Source organism: Rhinopithecus bieti, unplaced genomic scaffold (genome assembly GCF_001698545.2).
Source record: "Rhinopithecus bieti isolate Rb0 unplaced genomic scaffold, ASM169854v2 scaffold_41145, whole genome shotgun sequence".
Taxonomy (NCBI): Eukaryota; Metazoa; Chordata; class Mammalia; order Primates; family Cercopithecidae; genus Rhinopithecus; species Rhinopithecus bieti.
In genome coordinates, this window is record NW_016817055.1 from 1,797,070 (window position 1) to 1,821,673 (window position 24,604).

Consider the following 24,604-nt stretch of genomic DNA (forward strand, 5'->3'; position numbering starts at 1 on the left):
TTATTATTATTATTATTATTATTATAGCTAGAAGTATATTGGTTGTTAGGACAAGTTGGAGAGAACAGACAGGGTTGAGTAACAACAACAACAAAAAAAATTACAACTACGATAGAAAAGCTACATACTCTCAAGCTTCGGACTGCTTTTCACCCAAACAAAAGAATTTATTGATGCATATCTTTTTATGACTTATTTTCTAGTACAGTCTGATTATTTCTTTGTTGGGGTAGATTAAAGAGAGATTAGAGTTTAAGAAATGCTTTCTAAAATTATACAAAAGCTTTTGGAATTTAAAACCTCAAAAACATCGCTATAAATTCACTAATATGAACTCATATCCCATCCTTATCCTCATTACTCCTCTTTCCAACTCTAAATGAACCCCACATTTTCCTTTGTATTTAGGCTTTAAATGAAGAGCTTCTTTGAAAGTTATGTGGTCATTGGGCAAGCTACATTACCTCTCTCTGCCTCGGTTTTCTTATGTTTAAAATGAGAATGATAAAGGCACCTATTTTCTAAGGTGGATGAAAGTATTAAATGAATTTAATGCATAAAAAGCCCTTGAAATAATGCCTGGCACATGAGAAATGATTTAACGTTAGTGATCCTAGTCCTATTTTTCTGAATCCTTTCCAGTGTTTCCAGAATTTTCTCTTTTACCCAACCTTTCCTAGACCTGTTTCCCACAAGCATTCCTCATGTCTTCTCCTAGCTTTTCTGTCACTCTTTTTTGTACAGTCATGTCCCATCTGACAAAGATTGCATCAGAGTGAAGTTCCAAGGGTTTTCCAAGATTTCAGGGATCAAAAATTTTCTCTTACAGGATTTGGTAACTTTGTTTGCCATTCTCCCTTCACAATACTGATGTTTTGTCTTTTTTATTCTTTTCTTTTTTTTAATAAAAGGAAATAGGAAATTCAAGAAGACAAGCATTCTCAGACAGAATTCAAACCCCAAAATGTTTAACTTAATTAGTAAGCTTAACTCATTAAACCATAGTTTGTTCATGCTACAAAAGATCTTTATCGGCTAATGACATTTTACACATACATACACACACACACACACACACAATAAATAACTATAGGTAAAATTTATTGTGCTTACTCTGCCATGACTGTTTATGTTCTTGACAATGATTTTATTTAATCCTCATAATAACCCTATGAGGAGGTTACTATTCCTGTTTCACAGTTGAGGGAACGGAGGAACAGAGCAGCTACGTAACTTACTAAAGTTACACAGCAAGTAAGTGACAAAGCTACACTGCCAATGCTGGCAGTTTGAGCTATCACACTAGCAAGTGACTTGTCTAAGGTCAATTCCACTACTCTGGGACACTGACTTGCCAGAATCCTCTTGTATCCTTCTTCATCCTGACTTTCATTTGCCCATTGCTGATTACCATGGCCTTTCCAGCTGCTGTTCAACTGCTCCAGGGCAACAGGAGAAAGTTTGCAGCCAACTTAGGAAAAGAGAACAATAGGAAAAATTGGAAGGAAACAGGTTTTCTGCTTTGATTGAAAATGTGACGTTTGGGCTGGGAGAGGCTACGGGGCAGAGGACTTTGATGTGGATGTGAAATATCTCTGTGAACTACATTTCTTCAACTCCTATGGAATCAATTTTTGGTTAGAGTAGGAGATTGCTTTCCTAGGTTTCTGGTTTGCTTAACCCTCCTGGGTTAAAGAGATATTTTCAATGGAGAAGAGTCATGAATCATTGAATAATATGTTCCAGGCACGATTTGAAGTGCTTTTTTTCCCCCCATGATTATCTCTTTAAATTCTTACAACAAACAAATTCAGCTACATGAACTTCCAAATACCTCCTTTGTCCCCTTTGCTTGTTTCTCCCATTTGCTTTTCTTTTCTCCCATATTTCCCTTCCTCTTATTTAACAAGGCCTTGAACGAGTGCCCTATGCTAGTTCTCATGATCTAAGAGAGCTAATATGATTCATGTCTCATGGAGCTTCTATTCCTAGAAGGTGTGTGGAATAGTGTGGGGCAGAAAATAAGAATACTTTAATCAGAAATTATGATAAGTGTTTAAAGCAAAATAACTGAAAGCTGAAAGAATATGAGGAGAAGAGCTTTTGATGAGGATTTTTAGGACGGGAGTCTTTAAGAAAGGTGCTTTAAAGGTAAGCCTGAGGGATGTAGACAATAAGGTGGCCAAGACTGGGGAAGAACAAAGATCTGGAGGTCATACCACATACAAAGACCCTGAGGACAAGTGCGTGTTATGCTCAAAGAACTGTCCAAAGGCTAATCTGGCTGGAGTAAAGTGAATAAGGGAGAGAATGGATGAGATGAAACTGAAATACAGGCTGAGGCCAGATTGGCTGGCAGATTTTGAGGGAAATCACTGAGAGGAGCTTAAAACAGGAAAGGACTTACGTTCAAGGCAAAGCTGATTGTGCTGTGATGCTGCTTTCACTTGGGAAATGTTTTTAACTTCCTTCTAACTGAAGCAATATTTTGTTTGCTTTGGGCTTGGAAGCAGGTGAAAAAATAGCTGATTGGCTGCAAGGTGCAGTGATAGAACAAACTAAACCTGGCTTCAATTTCCAGCTATTCTATGTATTTAATTATATGACCTTGGCCAAGCTTCTCATCCCCTGGAGCTTCAGTTCCTCTGTCTGTGAACTGGGAAGAATGACTACCTTGGAAAGTGACTGGGAGAATTAAGTGAGGTAATTTGTGGAACGTGGCTGGCACTTATTAACTACTTGGTCCTTTCCTTGATTCGCTTTCCCAAGATGACTCCTAGAATTATATCATTCTGTTGTCAATGTAAGTTATATTTATATTGCTTATCACAGTTCAAAACTGATTTCATATATTTTTCTCATTTGAAGCTCATCGTTAACCACTGGGAAGAGCTAGAAAAGATGTTAGCAGAGTCCCATTTCAAAGCTGAGGAGCCTGAACTCAGAGATCTTGACTGACTTAAGGTCACATAGCTCTTAAAATGCAAAAGCAGAATAAACTGGATTCTGAATCTTTTTATCTTGGATCTGATACTTTCTCATATGATATCCTTTTTTCCTTAAATTTCAAAACCAGTAGTACTAGAATCTCACTCAAGAAAACCTAATCAAGAAAAAAATCTGAAGTAAATAACACATATCCTAAGAGAAGAGGGTATTATCCCCCTTTCCCAATTAGCTCTAACAGCTGTTTTCACACCTATCACTGCATTTTTATCATTCGTTCCTTACTCTCATTGAAAGAATAGATCTGGGCTGAAGTCTGAGATTCTGTATTCTTAACAGTCTTTCAGCTTTTGCTGCTGCTACCAAAATGTCTGTTGACCAGTAGCAAGGGTCTAAAAGTTTTGAGTGAGCCTTACAACTTCAATGCAGCAATGACCTTCCAGTTACTTCAGGATAGAGCTTTCAGTTCCTCCCAGAAACTCACACTCAGCCACATCAGAAACCTTCCTTTCAGAAAGTGCCAGAGCTAAGCAGAAACAGGATCATGGCCACAAACCACTGACAGAACCAACCATTGATTTTAATGGTGGTAGATAATCATTTACTAATATTTAGAATGCAGTATCTTAGCTCATCTCTGAGGACTGCTGTCTTGGCAGGTTGTTCTGTTTTCTGGCACCTGCCTGACTGTAAGAAAACGGAATTAACAATTCTAAAGTAAAGAACACATGTCCTAAGAGAGGGTATTGTCCCCATTTCATAAAGACTCTCAGTACAACTCTTTATTTAACTTTTTAACTAGGACTTTAACCTATTGGATTTGTCACTACATACTTGCCAGAATTAGGGAAACACTCTTAGAGAATATGAAAAATAACTCATTTGAAGACCAACCCAAAGTAAAGGTAATGACTCTGAAATGGCATGGATAATCTATAGGACGATACGTTGCAAATCAGCATAAAATAAATCTCAGAAATACAGACATCAAATGGAAATATCTGAAAATAGCAATTATCTGGCTTGGGATAGTGGTGGTTGGGGTGCATTTGGTTTGATTTATCATGATACTGTTATAACTATAGCCAAGGGATACATTATATGTTTACCAAGTGTAAGTGACAACATAGAACCATGTTCAAAAGAATTTGAGCAAGGATTCCTTCACAAACCCTTACTTAAAATCTAATAAATCAGAAAAGTAAATTTCTGTAATATTGGTTTTCCTGACACTGACATATTTTGGGTGAGTTTGTGTGTATAGATGTATATGGCAAAAGTTTCCACAAATGTAGAAGTATTGCTTGAGAAGGATGTGAAGTGTTGTTGCTAATATTTGGTTTTATGATATTATCTCTACCTGATTCACTGTAATGTTTGAATTGCTAATGGGAAATTTGTTCACTGATGAGTTTGTGCAAATCTCACATCTCTGAAAACTTTGCCTGAACCCTTCCCTCCCCCAACCCAGGTCCCATTTCCACTCACTATTTCCACTGCTCTATCAATACTTTTTTAGATGTCAAAGGAATACAAATAACTACTGAATTATGCTTTATATTTGGCATTCTTTTAGAAGGAAGAGGGCTTACACGCAAGCAATTGTGTTACTGGATCTTGATACTGCTAAAAATGGGCAGAACTTTCTGTCGCTTCTACATCTTAACTCTTTGATACAGAAAGTATATGATGTACAGAAGTTGCTAACAAGCATTGTCATCTGTAGAACACAGTGATGATGTCGCTCAAAACAAATGCCATGGCATCTTTTCTCTTGCCCTGACACAATTGAAAAGGCTGAAGGGGTTTTGCAAACAACAAGAAGAAAGAGTATATACTCATGTTACTAAAGTCAGACTATAATTTAAAACAAATGAAAGGAAAATTTTATTTCTCCTATTTTTTTGTTTTGGTCATTCTCTCATTTTGTTTTCATTCCTTTGACGGCAGTTAAAAATTTTCCTCTCCTTTGTTATTTCCTCCTTAATTTCCTTTTACGTTCTCTAACTTTGAGTCTCAATGTTTTGCTTTCCTGCCTCGGGGTTAGGGTGCAAAGCAGTTGCCAGAGATCCAGCTTTGATTCTTTTAAATGTTTAACACTCCACCTGACTTTTGTTCAGTCTCTCCTCCTCATTATTCATCCCTGATCTCATTCTCCCTGACTGGCAGCAGTCTTTAGTACTTTGGTAGGTTCCTAAGCTGAGAAAAGGTTGACACATTTACAGCACACACCACTCTCCATAGGTTCACACCACCACCCGTGCACCCTATGCTGTGACTCAGCTCTCAGGTTTGAAACTTCACATGGATGACATTAAATGGGGACTATCATCACCCTCCCTCTCCTTTGGAAAATCTTAAAATAATTTCTTTGTGCGTCGAAAATGTGATCTGTTAAAATCTCTCTCCCACCAAGAAAGTATTGGCCTCCCTTATAGAGTCTGGAGCTGCTGGCCCAGTTGCTGCCCTGCCGAGATAATATTAATTTAAGGCACTCTGAGTATCTTTTGCAAGGAGTCAGGGGCCCTCCACTTTAGCCCACAGGCTCCAAAATCTCACATCAGCAGATAAGGCAAACAGGGCTTTATTTTGCCCACCAGTCAAATCTAACTTTGTCCAAGCCAGAAATATTTTGAGAAAAATGCTTATTTATTTAGAGCTGTAGCTTTATACAGGATACATTAAGACATAATAACTTTTACTCTGGAAAGGCATTTTTTTTTTCACAATTATGACTAATTCTTGGACACCAATTGAATCCAGGAAATGGCTACTTGTTTATCAACGGTAAAATGATGCATTTCTTAATATGTGGCATATCTAAAATCTAAAGTGTAAAAATCAATGCCTGAGTTGCCTCAACATTTTATTGATTGCTTCCCCATATAGAAAGTACTTGAAGTCCAAGAGTATGCATAGGCATTTATAATTTCCAGTCAATATTGCAAACTGAAAGTTGATGTCTACTTTACATATATATTATTCAAAAGTAACCTAAGTCCAAAATTCATAATTAGAATTGAGTTAATAAATAATGGTTACATGGAACCCAAGAATATTTTACTTTTGTAGTATCATCTCTTTTCATCTAAGCTGGCTAAAGGCAAACAACCAATGGAAAATAAGATTGTCACCATTATAGAACATTTCAACAAGTCTAATGTAAATTTTATAGTAAATATAACAAACATTCATTAGCCTAGACTTCTCCATATAACCATTAAATATAACTATAGGAACAGGGATTATACAAAAACATTTGGTCACACAGTTAGCTGGAAGGCAAATGCCAAATGTAAAACTTCTATAATTAAAACAGAAAAAAAAAAAGGTATTTGAGGTAGGTCCTACGAATAAATTATCTGTAGCTAAGGGGAAGAAAAAGGCTGGGCAATACCTGGCCTTCTAACAATCTAGGTCATCACATTACCTATGCCAAGTTCCCTTTTCATGCTGAAACGCCTGTTTGTGGGAGAATGGCATAATTCGTAATTTGTAGATTGCACTGTTACATCACTCTCCTTCAAAACCTTGTGACCTTATGATAGGATTATGAAATTACTATCAAAGCTAATTTCTGGGACTCTGGTTGGTCTACTTCAAATCCATTTGGGGTGCTTTAAAATCAGTATTCCTAAACACCCATTTGATCTGGTCTCTCTCCCTTTTTATACCCAGAATAGACCCTAAACTTCTTTCTCTGGGGATCAGGATCTACCACAAATTGACTTTATTTTCAATGTCAGGCCTTATCTGTGACTTGTGTCCACTGCAACTCCATTCTGTTGGGAGCTGCTCTGTTTACTGCATTACAAACCTCCAAAGATTTGTCCCTCCCTTTACTCTTTTTTTTTTTTTCCTTCTTTCCACCAATCCAGTCCCATCCTTCAAAGAAGCATTCTTCCAGCCTATGCCCCTCTACACCATTTATTGACAACACCACTGCTTTGGCCATTTCGCTCCACAGCCTTTAATTCTGTACTGGCTGCTCTTGATATGAACACATTCTCCTCTTACATTATAAGCCCCTGAGAACACAGGCCATGGCTAATTCATCTCTCATTTTTCCACAATAACTGCCAGACTATGTCTCAAGTATTTGCTCATTATTGGACAAACACTTTTCTGATAAAACAAAAGTTACTAATCATGATTATATAAATGTCAGCATAAGTTCATACACAAGTTGAGCTCACGGTGTCCTCCTGTCTTAAAGGTTAAAAGTGAATAATGCAAAACAGTGCTGGTAATTTGGGGTCCTCTACAGCTGATCTCTTCAGTTGCCTGCGGGCTGCCAGATAAACGTGTGTTATTACTTCAGGTTAATGCTCATTTACAAAACATTCACTGGCTTTAATCTGAAGTGGCAGTTTTACATACAGCTTAGATGTAAATTTTGATCATGGAACTAGAGGGTACATACCTATTATAATAATTCTTTTACCAAAAAGTATGTAAAGTGAGTAAAATAAGCTACAATACATTGAAAGCATATTATTGAGAACTTGAAACCACAGATTATCACAGACCCAAGGATAAGAGGACTCGGGTGAGAACTAGAAAGTCTGACCACAGGCCTAGCAAAATGTAATTGATTCTGTATGCTGTTTTATTTCATTTTTAATGAAATTAAATTGTAGAAGTATGAAATTCTGGATCTCTGCCAGAATGAGAACTGTGTTCCCTTAGTTTAGAGGTACAAAATCTAAGGCGGTAATACAATCTTTAGGCAGAGAGAAGGCAGAATTCGCAAGTGAATAAATGTGATGCAGGTTTTGAAAGACTGATTTAAAAGTCTAAGGCAGGTATTGCAATATCTTTAGTTTTTTGTTTGGAATTTCATGGGCTGATATGTAGATATCTGACATTAACACAAAGCAGAACATAAATAATTTATCAGTAGGATACTAATATGTTATATTGGAAAGAAGAAAAAGGAGGTTAAATTCAATTGGAGCAACTAGTGAAATCTTCATGAGATGACATAGTAAGCTAGATTTTGAAGTAAAAATAGAAGAAAACAGTGGAACTCTAGTCTATAGAACAGTGTGTTTTTTGCAGTATGCTGCAAAAAATGGCATGGAGTTTGAGGCAGTAGAATGAGGTTGGAACAAAGGGTAAACTGAGGGAATCGTAGAGCAAAAGACTGGAAAAGCACGTTGGGACAAGGTCGTTAACCACCTCCAGTGCCATGTTAAGCAGTCTGACAATAGAGGGTCACTAAAGTATTCTGAGGAGGACTGTAGACAGAATCTGAGGAAGATTATGATGACAAGGTGAAATTAAAATTTAATTAGGCAGAGGTAGGGGGCAAAGAGAACAGGAAAAGCTTTTTGTTATAATTGTATAGAACAAAGTGATACAAAAGAGTACCAAGGGATTATTTGTGTCATTAACAGAAGACGGAAAGTGTGTGTGAGAGAGGGCTAGGAGACAGTGTGCATGAGCAAGCTTTAGAACTTTGGGGTGAGAGCAGCATAAAGCCAGAGATGACAGTGAGCTGAGTTTGGGACAAGTTGATTAAGTTCTTTCCCAGCCATCCCTTGGGAAGAAAAATACTAAGACTAAGCTGTAAGGGCATAAATGGAAACACTCTAAGAATAATTATGGGATTCTGTAAAATGTGTTTCCGAGAGCTAGAGTGTTGATTCACTCTAAGAGACATTGGGCAAATCAGAGCTTTCATCTGAATTTATGTTTCCTCAAGTTGATCTAAGAGCCTAGTGTTTTTTACCAAAAAAGAATATGATGAATTTTATGGTCTTCATCTGTATTCAATTAATCTTGTTTCTGTAATGTGATAGGGTTTCTTGATACTTCTTCCATCTTTCTCATACCCCTGTATATGTATTTTTGCACATCTAGTCTCTTCATCTGAACAGCTTTGGGCCCCTTTTCCCTTTATTTAGGCATGCCCATGTGTTTTACCATCAATTTCAGGCTAGCACTACAATTCCTTTGAATGCTTCTACTATACACGATAATTTTCTTGTATGGAAATAATGCTGTTTTCTTGTATGGAAAATTATATTGGCATGATTGGGCAAATGAGACGGCTCATCCTCTTCCCCATTTTGTAGGAAATCACAAGTGTCATAGAGTATTCATTTGCAGAATATTATAGATCTTATCCATGAGTAGCTGATGGATTATAGATCTTGATTCAATTAAGTTATTCAAGAATTTTTTACTGAGGCTAAAATCGCTTGAGGGCTGAGATTGTGTTGGACACTGAAGATAAACCAGAAAAATGTACACAGTCCTTGATGGAAGGCAGACATTTAATAGTGACTATTTAAAAAGTGACAAATTGTGCAATGGAAGTATAGAAGAGACCAGGGAAGTATATTTTGTCTAAATAATAAATCACAGAATATAGAATGAATTATATTCAGGCATTTAGGGATACATAGTAATATACATTTTATTACTCTGATAGAATTTTAAGCTATGCTAGTGATCTCTGAGGAATTTTTAATAAAGAAGTAATTTGCATTTAGCATAGTAACTAATTTAAACCTTGGAGGAGTGTTTCATTACATTCTCCCTTTGGGTTGAACTATTAATAACTTATCTTTAAATATCAAGTAAGAAGGGATGTCTGAATTAGGATATATGTTATAATTCAGCACATATGTCACCTTCCTTTACTCCCTGTGTTAGCTACCTCTGATTCAAAATCAAATAAACTAGTCCATCTTGTCATAAGTCTAACAGAAAGTTATATACTATCCAAGACTGTATTTATGATTGTTTTCATATTTCAAATAATAAGAAATGTCAAAGCTGGCTCCTCGAGAAAAGGCAAATTCAGTGATATGAAAGTTGAAACTGAGATGTTTTAAATGATATACTGATGCTTTTAAGTATTTCTATTTTATAGTACACACAGACAGAATTCCATATTTTTTAATGCTTACTGTTTCGTTAGTTGCATGTCTCGTTCTCATAGTTATTAAGAAATCTTGTTCCTGATTTTGTCCGAAGACAATGAAATTACCAGGTAATCTTTCGAAAAGGAGAATAAAACCATATGCTTTTAAAAAGACAATGAAACAATGTGACTAGCTAATTTTCTCTAAGTGAACCTCTTTTAAAATCCTTTACTTTAGCAAAATTCTTTTTTTTTTAGCTTTAAAACATTAAAGGATTAGAAAATAGTCTCTTTTGATTCCAAATCACAAGTAGCCCAAAATGAGAATGTTCAGAATTTAAAGTGGAAAATAGAAGCAATCATTAATAAAGACCAAGCCCACAAAAGCCTTGCTTTTGCCTCAAATTCATGGCCATTTCAGGTAAAAGCATTATTTTCTAGATTGTTTTCTCCAGTATGTATTTTCTAGTGTTGAAATGACTGCATGCCTTAAACTTAAAAGCATTACGTACTTCATTTTAGTACATGTGTATGCATGTGAACACAAAATGTCTTCAACAGCCAGAAAGTTTCGGGGGATGAAGAGATGCGCATCATTTACGCATTGTGAAATGCTTTAGTTTAACTTTATGAAAATTTCCAAAATTTGCTGCATATTTATGTGCCTTTTATGTATATTCTCTTCATCTCTACAGATCTTCATAAACAATGAATGGCATGATTCAGTGAGTGGCAAGAAATTTCCTGTCTTTAATCCTGCAACTGAGGAGGAGCTCTGCCAGGTAGAAGAAGGAGATAAGGTGAGTTTCTGAACACTAGTTTCATTTTATGCCAGGTTTCTTGTTTTTTTTTTTTGCCATTCTGAGCTCCTGAACCCCATTGCAAGTTCCAAAAGACATGCCATGAAAATATAGTTTCTGGGGCAGCTTAGGAAAATTGTCTAAGTTGTCCCTGTTACAAAAAAAAAAAAAAGAAGGCTCTGTAGTTATGTAATAATGATAAACCCGTGCTTCTGGGTGTCATGGTGATTTTTTTCACATCATTTTCCTTTATTTTCAATTGAAATAGTATATAGATTTATTTTACAGACTATATAAAAAGGGATTGATCCTATGTTATAAAGGAGAGAAATCCTCGGCCGGCCGCTGTGGCTCACATCTGTAATCCCAGCACTTTGTGAGGCCAAGGCAGTTGGATCACTTGAGGTCAGGAGTTCGAGACCAGCCTGGCCAACATGGGGAAACATCATCTCTACTAAAAATACAAAAATTAGCCAGGCATGGTGGCACATGCCTCTAATCCCAGCTACTCAGGAGGCCGAGGCAGGAGAATCACTTTAGCCCATGAGGCGGAGGTTGCAGTGAGCCGAGATCATACCACTGCACTCCAGCCTAAAAAAAAAAGAAAAGGAAAAATGAGAGAAATCCTTTATTCATATGAAATTGTTCTTTTTATGTTGCTAGAGAAAACTAAAAGTTATTATAGAACTTTTAGAACAATATATTACCAAGTTATTTTATTAAAATCACTGCATTAATATTATTCAACACCTTTAAAAATTAAATTGTAGAATAACTTAAATTGAGTAACAAATGAAAAGTGTTGTTATTTTCCAGCTAATAATGGAAACAACAACAAAAATCAATTTTTATTTGGTGAAAATTGTTCTCAAGTTCTAAATGCTGTCTTCATTTAAAACTTAAAGCAACCCTATAGGGGAGGTACTATTTTAAGTCATTTTTACAAACAATGATGAAATGGCAGAGTAGAAAGGCTGAGTAATTTACTCAAGGTGACATCACTAATAAATAATGACATCAATATTAAAATGCTGGTCCTCTGACACTATAACCTGTGCCTAGCAGGGCTACTACTTCACCTTGTGATTATTATGCAAGTAAGAGACGGTTGGCCAGGTGCAGTGGCTCACACTTGTAATCCCAGGACTTTGGGAGGCTGAGGTGGGCAGATCACCTGAGGTCAGGAGTTTGAGACCAGCCTGACCAACATGGTGAAACCCCATCTCTACTAAAAATACAAAAATTAGCTGGGCATGGTGGTGGTGTTACCAGGGAGCCTTGCTCCCAGAGCTCCCAAGATGGTAGTGGGCCACTTCCAAGAGGGCGGTGGGCCACTTCCAAGATGGCAGCAAGTCTCATGTTCTCTGACCTGGGATTCTTGGCCTCACAGATTCCAAGGAATGGAATCTTGGGCCATGCAGTGAGTGATATAGCTCTATTAGAAGCCGTGGGTCACGGAAGAGAACCGTGGAACCCAGTGACTGGTGTTCAGCTCCATCAGGACAAACCCAGGCACTTAGCCATGCAGGAACAATGGCAAGCCTTTAGTCCGATTGGGAGTGGCAATGGGCACCACGCTGGTTCAGGAGCACAGTGGACACCCTGCTGGATCTGGAGGGATGGAAGTCAGTGGCAGGTGTGCAATGGTGGCAAACAGCAGTGGTGGACAGCGAGCGAAAGCTCAGCTTGAGCCATAACAAAACATGGACCAGAAGAGTGCAGTTGCAAGATTTAATCTAGTGAAATGGAGTGAAAACAGACCTCCCATATAGGCGGAGGGGACCCAAAGGATGTTGCCATTGCCGGCTCGAATGTCTAGGTTTATATCCTGATCCTTGTCCCTCCTGCTGTGCTCTCAGGCAATAGATGATTGGCTATTTCTTTACCTCCTGTGTTTGCCTAATTAGCATTTTAGTGAGCTCTCTGATTGGTCAGGTGTGGGTTAAGTTGCAAGCTCGTGTTTAAAGGTGGATGTGGTCANGCACCACGCTGGTTCAGGAGCACAGTGGACACCCTGCTGGATCTGGAGGGATGGAAGTCAGTGGCAGGTGTGCAATGGTGGCAAACAGCAGTGGTGGACAGCGAGCGAAAGCTCAGCTTGAGCCATAACAAAACATGGACCAGAAGAGTGCAGTTGCAAGATTTAATCTAGTGAAATGGAGTGAAAACAGACCTCCCATATAGGCGGAGGGGACCCAAAGGATGTTGCCATTGCCGGCTCGAATGTCTAGGTTTATATCCTGATCCTTGTCCCTCCTGCTGTGCTCTCAGGCAATAGATGATTGGCTATTTCTTTACCTCCTGTGTTTGCCTAATTAGCATTTTAGTGAGCTCTCTGATTGGTCAGGTGTGGGTTAAGTTGCAAGCTCGTGTTTAAAGGTGGATGTGGTCACCTTCCCAGCTAGGCTCAGGGATTCTTAGTTGGCCTAGGAAATTCCAGCTAGTCCTGTCTCTCAGCCCCCCTCTCTCAACAGGAAAACCCAAGTGCTGTTGGGGAGGTTGGCCGACAACTGCTCTGACTGCTTCCTGCTGAATTGGGGCATAGTAGGGGTTGTACAGTTGAGATTTCCTCGGGAGGGGTGCCTTCGATGTCATTAACATTGGAGCATGGGCTAGCAGGCTGGTTTAGGCGTCCGTGGTAGATCTCACTCATGGACTGCATCTGGGGCTCCATTTGAAGAACGATTTGTAGTTTTACAGCTTCGATTCTGGAAGAGACAGACTTAATAAGGAGGTTAAAGATACAGGGATTGAAATGTATGGCCTGCAGTGCAGGGAGTTATTTCTTTGGAATACTTTACAGGCCCCAACTATCTGCTTGATAGTTTTGGAAAGGCCTGGTCCAGTAAATAATAATTTGGCCATCTGATGGGTGCTACCAATGCCTAAGTGAAAGGTTTGGTGAAGGGTTTTAAGTAATTTCCATTGGTTAGCTGCAGGCAAAAGTATTTTCCCTTCTTCAGTGGCTAGCCATCCTGAGGGGAGAAAATTATGTCTTCATGATGTTCCCTATTCTATTTCTCCTGCTGAGTACTGGGGCTTGGTTTCCTGGAGGGGATTACCTCAGACTAGGAGTCCTTTTATAAGCATTTCTAATGCAGGGTCCTGCTTTGTGGCTCTTTTGGCTTCAATATCCGCTTGGCGGTTCCCTTCTATTTCCCTTTCCTTTCCTTTCTGATGACCCTGGCAGTGTAAGACTGCCACCTCTTTAGGTTTTTGTACAGTCAATAATAATTTCCTAATGGCTTCCTGATGTTTGATAGGTGTTCCCTCGGAATTTAGGAATTCCCTTTCTCTCCATATTGCTGCATGGACATGGAGGGCTAGGTAAGCGTACTTAGAGTCTGTATATATATATACCTTTTTTTCTTCTCCTAATTCTATGCCCAAGTGAGGGCTATTCGTTCTGCCAGCTGAGCACTAGTTCCTGAAGTGAGGGGATTACTTTCAAGTATTCCATTTTCACTGACCACTACATACCCCGCTTTTCGAAGTCCTTTTTCTACAAAGGAACTTCCCTCAGTATACAAGTTGAGGTTGGGATCAGTCAAGGGAACCTCTAAAAAGTCCTCTCGAGTGGCATAGGTTTGAACAATTACTTGTTGACAGTTATGTTCTATCTTTTCTTCATTGCCTGGAAGAAATGTGGCTGGTTAAGAGTTGCACAAGTGCCCAGTCGCAGCACTGGCCCTTCAAGTAATAGAGCCTGATATTTAAGTAAACAGTTGTCTGACAGCCACAAGTCTGCCTTAGCAGTGAGTATGCCATTCACATCATGAGATGTCTGCACAGTAAGATCTCTTCCCTGTATTATTTTAACTGCTTCAGATACTAAGAGTGCTACTGCTGCCACTACCCATAAACAGTGAGGCCAACCCTTTGCCACTACATCAATTTCCTTACTCAGGTATGCCATAGGTTGCAAGCTCGTCCCTTGGACCTGTGTAAGGACTGCTAGAGCTATTCCTGTTTTCTTTCTGTGACATATAAAGAAAAATCTTGCCCTGTTGGCAAGCTTAACACTAGGGCTTGGGTTAGGGCCTTCTTTAGGGCCTGGAAAGCCACTTCTGCTTCAGGTGTCTATCTTACTAAATGGGTATTGGCTTTCTGAGTTTCCTTAATTAGTGTATATAATGGTCTGGCTATTTCGCCGTACCTGGGAATCCATATTCGGCAGAAACCTGTTATGCCAAGGAATCCTCTTTGTTGCTTTAGGGTTTTGCGATGAGGATAAGCCAGTATAGGCTGGATATGTTCCTCACTGAGGGCCCTGGTGCCTTTGGATAATTTTGGCCCTAAGTATTTAACCTGCTGTAAGCAGAGACGAGCCTTTGGTTTGGGAAACCTTATAGCCACAGGTGGTGAGGAAATTTAAGAGTGCTTGGGTGGCTTGACAGCACAAGGTTTCTTGTGAAATTTAAGAGTGCTTGGTGGCCAAAAGTAAATCATCCACGTACCGAAGGACAAGAGTGTCCAGGTATGAGAACTGGCTCAAGTCTTGGGCTAATGCCTGACCAAATAGACGGGGGCTATCCCTGAACCCTTGGGGGAAAACAGTCCAGGTGAGTTGAGATGTTGGGTTTGAAGGATCTTCAAAGGCAAACAAGAATTGAGAGTCAGGATGTACAGGGATGCAGAAAAAGGCATCTGTAAGGTCCAGGACTGTAAACCACTCTGCTTCCTCCAGTATTTGGGAAAGTAGAGTATAAGGGTTAGGTACAGCTGGGTATAGAGGGACAATGGCCTCATTGATAATCCTGAGATCTTGCACTAATCTCCAGTGTCCGTTGGGTTTCTGTACTCCTAAAATTGCAGTATTGCCTGGTTTTACTAGGCTTTGGGCTTTTAGGTCCTTAACAATCCTTTGGAGTCCTGGTTGGGCCTCGGGTCTGAGGGGGTACAGCCTTTGGTAGGGAAAGGAGGCGGAATCCTTAAGTTTAACTTGAACAGGACGGGCATTTTTTGCTCGTCCATATTGTCCTTCTGTTGCCCAGACTTCAGGATTAATTCCTTCCTCAAGCAGGGGACAACAAATGGGTGTTCCTTCTCCTATGTTCAGGTGTATAATGGCTCCTGCTTTTGCTAGAATGTCTCTCCCTAACAAAGGAGTGGGGCTTTCAGGCATAATTAGAAAAGCATGTGAAAAGAGTAAAGTTCCCCAGTCACAACTTAATGACTGGGAGACGTATCTAGTGACCGGCTGTCCTAACACCCCTCGGATAGTGACAGATCTGGAGGACGGTTGTCTGGGACAGGAGAGTAAGACTGAAAAGGCTGCTCCAGTGTCCAGGAGACAGTTAACCTCCTGGACCTCAATGGTCAAGCATACCCGGGGCTCTGTGAGGGTGATGGCATGGGCTGGCACTTGCCCCGGACACCCTCACTTCTGCTGCTGGATCATCTGGTTAGTGGCTTCTGACTCAGAGGACCTTCGTCCCCTGGGGCAGTGGGCCTTCCAGTGATTCCCTTGACATAAGGGGCATGGACGAGGGGGCAGCTTACTTCTACTTGGACAATCTTTTCTAAAGTATCCTTGTAGACCACACTGGAAGCAAGCCCTGTTAGGCTTTCGATTTTGCCCAACTTTTCCTTTTTCAGACTCTCTGAAGTCCGCTTACCTGAGGGCCATGACTAAAGCAGTGGCCTTTTTTTAATCCCGTTTGTCCCATTCCGCCTGCTCCTCCTGATCTCTATTATAAAAAACTGAGGTTGCCAAGTTCAATAGGGTTTCTAAATTTTGCTCTGAGCCTAAGGCAGACTTTTGAAGTTTTTTCCTAATGTCTGAGTGATAAACTTATCCTTTAAGATTAGTTGGCCTTCAATAGAGTCAGGTGACAGGGAGGTATGCTTCCTTAGTGCTTCCTTTAGTCTCTCCAGAAAGGCAGTAGGATTTTCTTCCTTTCCCTGTGTTATAGTGGACATCACTGAATAATTCATAGGCTTCTTCCTAGTTTTCCTTAGTCCTTCTAGCATGCAAGTTAGCAAATATCTGTGGCACCAATCTCCATGTTCTGATTCTGTGTCCCAGTGAGGGTCTACACTGGGAACTGCCTGCTGGCTTGTGGGGAATCATTCTCTTTCCTCTGTTGTCATCCTATCATTGACCTGACTCAGATACCAGAGATCACCAAACTCTCGGACTGCAATGATGGCAGCATTTCTCTCATTCGGGGTTAGTGTCTGATTTAGCAGTAACATTACATCTTTCTATGTCAGATCAAAGGATTTTCCTAACACTTGTAAAACATCAATATAGCCATCAGGGTTAACTGAGAATTTACCTAGGTCTATCTTAATTTGCTTTAAGTCTGAGAGAGAAAACAGTAAATACACTCTGACTGGGCCGAATTCTCCTCCCACTGCTTGGAAGGGGCATAATCGGGGAATATTGGCACTCTCTGGTTCATTGTTTACCCCTTTGTCTATCTCCTTTTGGACTGAATGGGTTGAAGTGGGGTCCTTATTAGTTGGGGAAGGAGTCAGGGGACGCCAGGGTTGGGAGGTAGACTCTGAGGGCTTCCTGTAGGGCATAAATCACACTTTTACATAATTGCAAGTTGTCTCTTAATGAAAAGAAAGTTTGTACATATGGCACTTCACTCCATTTGCCTTCTTTTCTACAAAAGAGGTCTAGCTGTAAGATGGTGTTATAATTTATACTTCCCTCAGGAGGCCAGGTTTCTCCCCTTTGAAGAGGATATCGTGGCCAGGCGGTACTGCAGAAGAATATAAGTCATTTCTTAGCGTCTGAGGGTCAAATTGGTCCCAATTCTCCAGAATACATCTTAGGGGCGTTTTGCCTTGGGGAGAACATTTCCCATCTGAAAAAAGAACATAGGGATGCCAGCACCCCTAGTTATTTTCCAATGAGCATTAGTCCTAGAGCATCCTCTGTTGTCCTAACACTTATTCCTTTCCAGGGTGCGTAACCACCTATGGACTTCTGCTTATCAGATTAGTTATGCTCACCGATGTAGCAGTCCTGCACCTGTTTTCCCGCCTCTCTTGACCATAGAAAAAGGGGTCCGGGCTGCTGGATTCTAGTGGTCCTTTACCAGCGTGCCCAACGTTGCCTTTGCACTCAGGGGTGAGTTCCTTTCCAGGGTGCATAACCACCCATGGGCCTCTGCTTATCAGATTAGTTACGCTCACCAATGTAGCAGTCCTGCACCTGTTTTCCCACCTTTCTTGACCACAAAGAAAGAGGTCCGGGCTGCTGGATTCTAGTCGTTCTTTACCGGCATGCCCAATATTGCCTGTGCGCTCAGGGGTGAGCCCTAGAGCTGGACTGGGTTCCTGAGCATTTCAATAACAACCCAGCTACCCCATCAAGATGCATTCCTATAAACAACAGTTCTTTTGCAAATTCATTTCAGAGAGTGTGTAGCTAACCTTTTGAGTTGGGATTGAGATAGTCTTTTGATTCTGTAAGTACTTTAAGGCTTGGCTGAGTGCAAACAGGTCGCATATTTGAGGAGACCAATTATTAGGCAATTTTTTTTAACACTACTTCCACAAAAGTCTCCGTATCAATTACTGAATACCCATTGGGTTTTTTTCTCAATCACCTGGGAGGAACCATCTGTCATCCTGTCCTGAAGGGAGTTCCTCCTAGGTCTGGTCAGACCTTCGTATGGTAATTAAGATTTAAATCCCCTGTTAGGAAATCTGTTGGGTTAAGGATTTTTTGATAGGAAAAATCCTGGTTGTCCGGTTGTCCGGTTGCCCGTGGCCTCAGTGTTCTCAGGCTATGCCCTTGTTTACACTAACAACAAGGTAATATCAGAGTGTTATAGGGTCACGGAGAAGACCTTCAATAACTAATTATAGGTTTTTAATTAACCTGACTTTTAAAGGAATAGGGCACAATTTTTACTATTTCTGTCTTTTTCTTTCTTTTTTTCCTTGACTCCCTCTTTGTTTCTCTCTCCATCTCTCTCTCTCTCTCTCTCCGTGTCTCCCTCTCTCCCTCAGTCTCTCCTTTTCCCTCCGTCTCTCTCTCCCTCCATCTCTCTCTCTCCCTCTGTCTTTCTCTCTCAACCATTACAAACTTGGGGTCCTACATAACTGCCCATGTTGACAGCTGTATACGTAAATCGAGAGGGACACCAGGGATAAGACTCCCTGGGTTTATAGCCTAGATGCCTAAGAATGCGGCCTTGAGCTTCCTTATATCCCTTTCGAGGTACAACTTGCTAGAGGAAATGAAAGTCTGAACCATTAGTACCTAGGAGGCAGGGATCAGAGGAAGTAGATTCAGAGGTAAGGAGAATCTGGGGGCTATGCTTTCAAGAAAATCGTGGTCAGGACCCAGGAGGTATGGGTCAGAAGAGAAGGTAGGGGCACATGCATGGGTGACTGTTCAGTAGAGACTTCTGGCTGTGCCATGATCTCAAGTGGCTACTGCCAGGAGTTCGGGACAACAGCTTTCTGCCTAGTCAGCCCTCAGCTTCCCCAAGAAAATTGAAAGTGGAAGCTGGCTCCAGGCAGACCAACGTCCTCCAATATTACTCATCGCTTTGGACGTCCCTTCGTGGTCACCAAAATGTTACCAGGCGTCCTTGCTCCCAGAGCTCCCAAGATGGTGGCAGGCCACTTTCAAGATGGCGGTGGGCCACTTCAAGATGGCAGCAAGCCTTGTGTTCTCTCACCTGGGGTTCTTGGCCTCACAGATTCCAAGGAATGGAATCTTGGGCCATGCGGTGAGTGTTATAGGTCTATTAGAAGCCGTGGGTCACAGAAGAGAACCATGGAACCCAGTGACTAGTGTTCAGCTTGATTAGGATGAACCCAGGCACTTAGCCATGCAGGAACAATGGCAAGCCTTTAGCCTAATCGGGAGTGGGCGCTGGATCAGGAGCACAGCAGACACCCTGCTGGATCTGGAGGGATAGAAGTCAGAGGCAGGTCTGCAATGGCAACAAACAGCAGTGGTGGACGGCAAGCGAAAGCTCAGCTCGAGCCATAACAAAACACGGACCAGAAGAGTTCAGTTGCAAGATTTAATAGAGTGAAATGGAGTGAAAACATTCCCCTATATAACAGGAGGTTGCTGTTGCCAGCTCAAATGCCTGGGTTTATATCCTGATCCTTGTCCCTCCTGCTGTGCTCTCAGGCAATAGATGATTGGCTATTTCTTTACCTCCTGTGTTTGCCTAATTAGCATTTTAGTGAGCTCTCTGATTGGTCAGGTGTGGGTTAAGTTGCAAGCTCGTGTTTAAAGGTGGATGTGGTCACCTTCCCAGCTAGGCTTAGGGATTCTTAATTGGCCTAGGAAATTCCAGCTAGTCCTGTCTCTCAGTGGGTTCCTGTAATCCCAGCTACTTGGGAGGCTGAGGCAGGAGAATTACTTGAACCCCGGGGTCAGAGGTTGCAGTGAGCTGAGATAGTGACATTGCACTCCAGCCTGGGCAACAAAGAGTGAAGCTCCATTAAAAAAAACAATAAATTCTTTCTTATTATGAAAGTAAGATATCCTAGCACTTTGGGAGGCCGAGGCGGGCAGATCACGAAGTCAAGAGATTGAGACCATCCTGGCCAACATGGTGAAACCCCGTCTCTACTAAAAATACAAAAATTAGCTGGGCATGGTGGCGCATGCCTGTAATTTCAGCTACTCGGGAGGCTGAAGTAAGAGAATCACTTGAACCCAGGAGGGTTCAAGTGAGCCAAGTTGCAGTGAGCCGAGATCACACCACTGCCCTCCAGCTGGGTGACAAGAGCAAAACTCCGACTCAAAAGAAAAAAAGAAAAGAAAAGAAATGAAGATAGCATAATATTAAATAAACTTTTTGTTCTCCTCCTGGGTGAGAAGTCTAAAAAACTTCAGAATTTTTATCTGAACACATAAGTGTTTCTAAGTCTAATTTGAAATTATTTTTTGTTCTTTAGTTGCCCAGGGGTTACCAAGCTTTAAATTTCTGTAATGTGAAGAGGTAATGTTTTATTTTATTTTATTTTATTTTATTTATTTATTTGCTGCAGGAAAAGACTACTGGGAAATTAACGTCAGCAACACCCAAGGATAATATTATTTATGACAATGTGTTTCAGTTACTTGTAGCAAGCGCAGGTTCCTGCCAGTCTCCTGCCCAGTCTTTTCCATTACTTTAGCCCCAGTAAATGAGATCACAAAAATGAGATCACAAATCTCAATGTACTGGGCCATGCAGACAGACTTTTTCCAAGATAGTGACAGACCTGAGGGGGCCCTTTTGGATTTAGGAGAGGCCCTGGGTTCAGATTTCAGTAGGATGAGAACAAGTAAGACCAAAGTCTCAAGCCACAGGAGTACAGAGTTCAACCACAGGGGTTAACAATTGGGAAGTAGAAACAAAATAGAATGATGACAAATGTCACTGGCTTTCAGATTCAGATTTTCTCTTTATACCGAAGAGTTCACCAAAGCATGAATTCTCCATTCTGCTTCTCCCTGTCTCTGGGAAAAAGTCCACAAACAAAGGTCCTTTATAATATTACTCAACCTTTGTCTATGGCCTCTTTCCCAGACCACCCCATCAACTTAAGAGTTTCAACTTTGTCATGCCCAGTGTCCCTCTCCAATCATTGCTTGCTAGTCACCGCCTCTGTACATGTCCACAGTGTAGTCCTCAGGACCTAGTTCAAGTCACCATCTATAGTAAGAGCATAGATTTGCAATGTTTGTACTTACCTTCTTTGAGATTCTGTTCCTTTTCATGTAAAATGAGGAGATAGAAAATTCTTGAGGAGTTAAATATATATAGAGCTCTTCAATTGTGCCAGGCATATCCTAAAACTTCAGTCATGCTAGGGTTTTATATTTCTTTAAAGCCTTCTCTAACCTTCTCAAGCAGTGTTACTCTCTTCTGTGTAGTTATAGGACATTGTATTTGCCTGTATTATAACCTTTGTATTATACAGCTATAGGTTAATTTATATTAACCTATATTAGAAGCAGAAGCATATTCTGAGACAATATGCTTCTTGTAGAGATCAACACTACATCTCTCATTTATATCCTTGGTTTCTGGATATAGCATATCCTATAGGTATGCTATACTGTATCCGATAGATATACTATACTATAGATATAGTATATTCTACAAATCTATGAAATATTTTTCTTTTTCATCAAACGTCGAATTTCCATATATTCCACATTCCTCACCTTAGGAATTTAGTACTAACCTGACTATTGACTATGGCACACATTCTCAAAATTTAGCCTGCATTAGAATGTCCAGGAAGGCTTGTTAAAACACAGCTGAGTCCCACCTGCCCCCAGATTTCATTGCAATAATCTTAAAATGGGACCTGAAAATTTTCATTTCTTACCAATTCTTTGGTAATGCTGATGTTGTTGGTTGGGAGGGAGGTGGGGGAATGCATTTTGAACCACTGAACTAAAGTGTTAAGCTGTTAAATTGTATCTCCTCTCAAGCGTTAGCATTTAACAGGGGTCATGGAGTTTTGACACCTAAGAAAGTTAGTGATTGGAAACTGTACTGTGGTGATCACTCTGCACCTCTCTGAAATGTTACCAAACCAAAATTGGGCAGAGAAATACTGATCATCCCTGGCAAGGTCTATAGGAGCCCCGGAAGCCTGTGCCCTTAATATAAGCCATTCACAGAAATAAGAGAGAACTTTATTCTTCACCTTTCAAAGAAGAATGAACGCCTTTTATCAGAGACTTAAAGAAATCCACACACCACCACCTCAAATGTTCCTCTAGTTGCTTGAGTGGCTCTAGCAGGCCTGGGAAGGTGAGAAAAACAATAAAGGTCAAGGACAGAGTGAACCCTTAAGAGCTACGTACTTTCTTTCTGTTCAAGAGGGAGACCAGATCTGTTTGCGGTTTGCAACTAACAAACCGAAAAATATTCTTGATGTTTTAGTTCTGGAGCCTTGAACATCGACCTTTGCCACTGGGATTAGTTTTACTAGGAAAACAAATCTCTGTGCCTAAAGTTCCAGTTGAAACTTTGTCAGGCAGTCTGAGGACTTTTCTTAGTGAAGTTATGGGATTTACCTCCTTCCTAAAGCATAGTAAGGGAAAGCTGATGATCATACTGGAAGCCTTAGAAATGTTTGCCACTGATTTGCTCTGTGCTTCTTCACAATTACTACTGCTCACCCAAGAGATCAAGAATGCTTATTAACATCTACCCAAGCTTCAAATCAGGTCGCAATGCCAATTGAGTTGGCTGGTCATCTGATCACTGAAACTAAAATGTTGATGGTCTAAACTGTTCATGGTAAACCACTGTTTGAACATCTAGCACTCTTATATTCTTTTTTAGAATTAGTTTAAAACTTATTTTTAAATAATTATTGCTGTTCTCACAATTTTGCCGACAAATGTATAGTAAGCTCTGACATTGCTTAGTGAAAGGTACAAATCTAGTAAATTACATAGTCACAGTAAACCTAATATTCTGTATCTGACTCTTTAGATAATGAGCCAAGAGGTTTTAGGGATTTAATTTATAAGTAGAATGGGGCTAATAATGGGCTATATACCGCCTTCCAATGGTATTATAAAGAAAAGAGGAAGGGCAAGAACAAATGGAGGTTACAAAGCAAAGTACAGATGTGGGTGGGAACTGTTTTCTTTTCACTTCAGTGGTTCTTTTAGGCTATATTGACTAATCCTGAAAACTGCTTTTAATACTAAGGCATGACCTAACAAATAATTGCTGGGGATAAAAGTAAATGTCCATTAAAGTAAGTGCCTATGACAGGTGTAAAAGTAAAACTGGTCTGATAACTATTTTCTCCATCTCTGAATGAATTTAATATGGAAATGTACCATCTGAGAGGGATCGAAGAGTTCAGTCCTTCCTTAACTATGCTTTAGGAGACATTTGATATCTCATCATCATTTGAAGTGTCTTTTTACATTCAGCTTGTGGCCCTTACTTCAAAAAAGGAGCATTTGCAGTGCTATAAGCAAAAGTGTTATTGATGGTGGCAAATCTGAGTTAATGTACCAAATTGTTTTCTGTTTAAAGAATTATAGCCCTGAAAATTCCAGTTCTGAAATTAAAAAAAAAAAAAGCTAGTCCTGGAATTAAGAAAACAATACCTCTTATGTCTAATAGTTTTTGAATAATGTATAAGTTTTGTTATATCATGGAATCTATTAGAATATTATTTATTAGGTAAATGCCAATGTAGTTAAATTTATGTAAGGCACCCCTTATATAAAATCAGTACAACATGATGAGTTTATAAAACAGGTAACCAAATTATTGAAAATGTATTTACTGCCTATTGTAGACCCAGAATTATAAGAAATATTATAGCTTATAAAACAAATAGCAGTATATACTTATTGCAAAGGAGGTCATTATTAGGGCAGCCTTGCAGGGATGTAAGAACTAGATTTTGTAGTCAGATATGGGATCAAAGTTTGATTCTACTGTCTGCTAGATTTCATATCCATGAGCCATAGTCTACTCATTTATAAACCAAGGTCCATGATACTTAATAATAAGAGTAACTATGGGGCTTTAAAGGACTTTCCTTAGTGTCTGGAGCTTAGTAGGCTCTTAGCTAGTAGCCATCATCAAGCTGGATTAGTCTGGCAAGGGTTTTAGGTAGATTGATATTTGAGCTGGGTCTTAAAGTATATATAGGATTTTGAAAGTAAGGGAGTATACTGGGAGAATATTCTAGGCAAGGAGAACTACAGACACAAAGGTAAGAAGGAGTTGGGTCAGACAGAGTACAAAAAATGTAAACACTGGCCGGGCGCGGTGGCTCAAGCCTGTAATCCCAGCACTTTGGGAGGCCGAGGCGGGCGGATCACGAGGTCAGGAGATCGAGACCATCCTGGCTAACACGGTGAAACCCCGTCTCTACTAAAAAATACAAAAAACTAGCCGGGCGAGGTGGCGGGCGCCTGTAGTCCCAGCTACTCGGGAGGCTGAGGCAGGAGAATGGCGTAAACCCGGGAGGCGGAGTTTGCAGTGAGCTGAGATCTGGCCACTGCACTCCA

At 40.2% G+C, this 24,604-nt stretch overlaps 1 protein-coding gene across 2 annotated transcripts in view; it reads left to right on the forward strand.

Moving 5' to 3' along the window:
* The window catches only part of ALDH1A1 (aldehyde dehydrogenase 1 family member A1), a 61,692-nt gene that overhangs the window by 3,051 nt on the left and 34,037 nt on the right, over positions 1–24,604 (forward strand). For both annotated transcript variants that reach the window (XR_001882187.1, XM_017855782.1), the window contains exon 2: positions 10,516–10,620. Coding sequence is in view for 1 of the 2 variants with exons in the window: in XM_017855782.1 (XP_017711271.1) it covers positions 10,516–10,620 (105 nt within the window). In the remaining variant the exon portion in view is untranslated. The remainder of the gene's footprint in view (positions 1–10,515; positions 10,621–24,604) is intronic.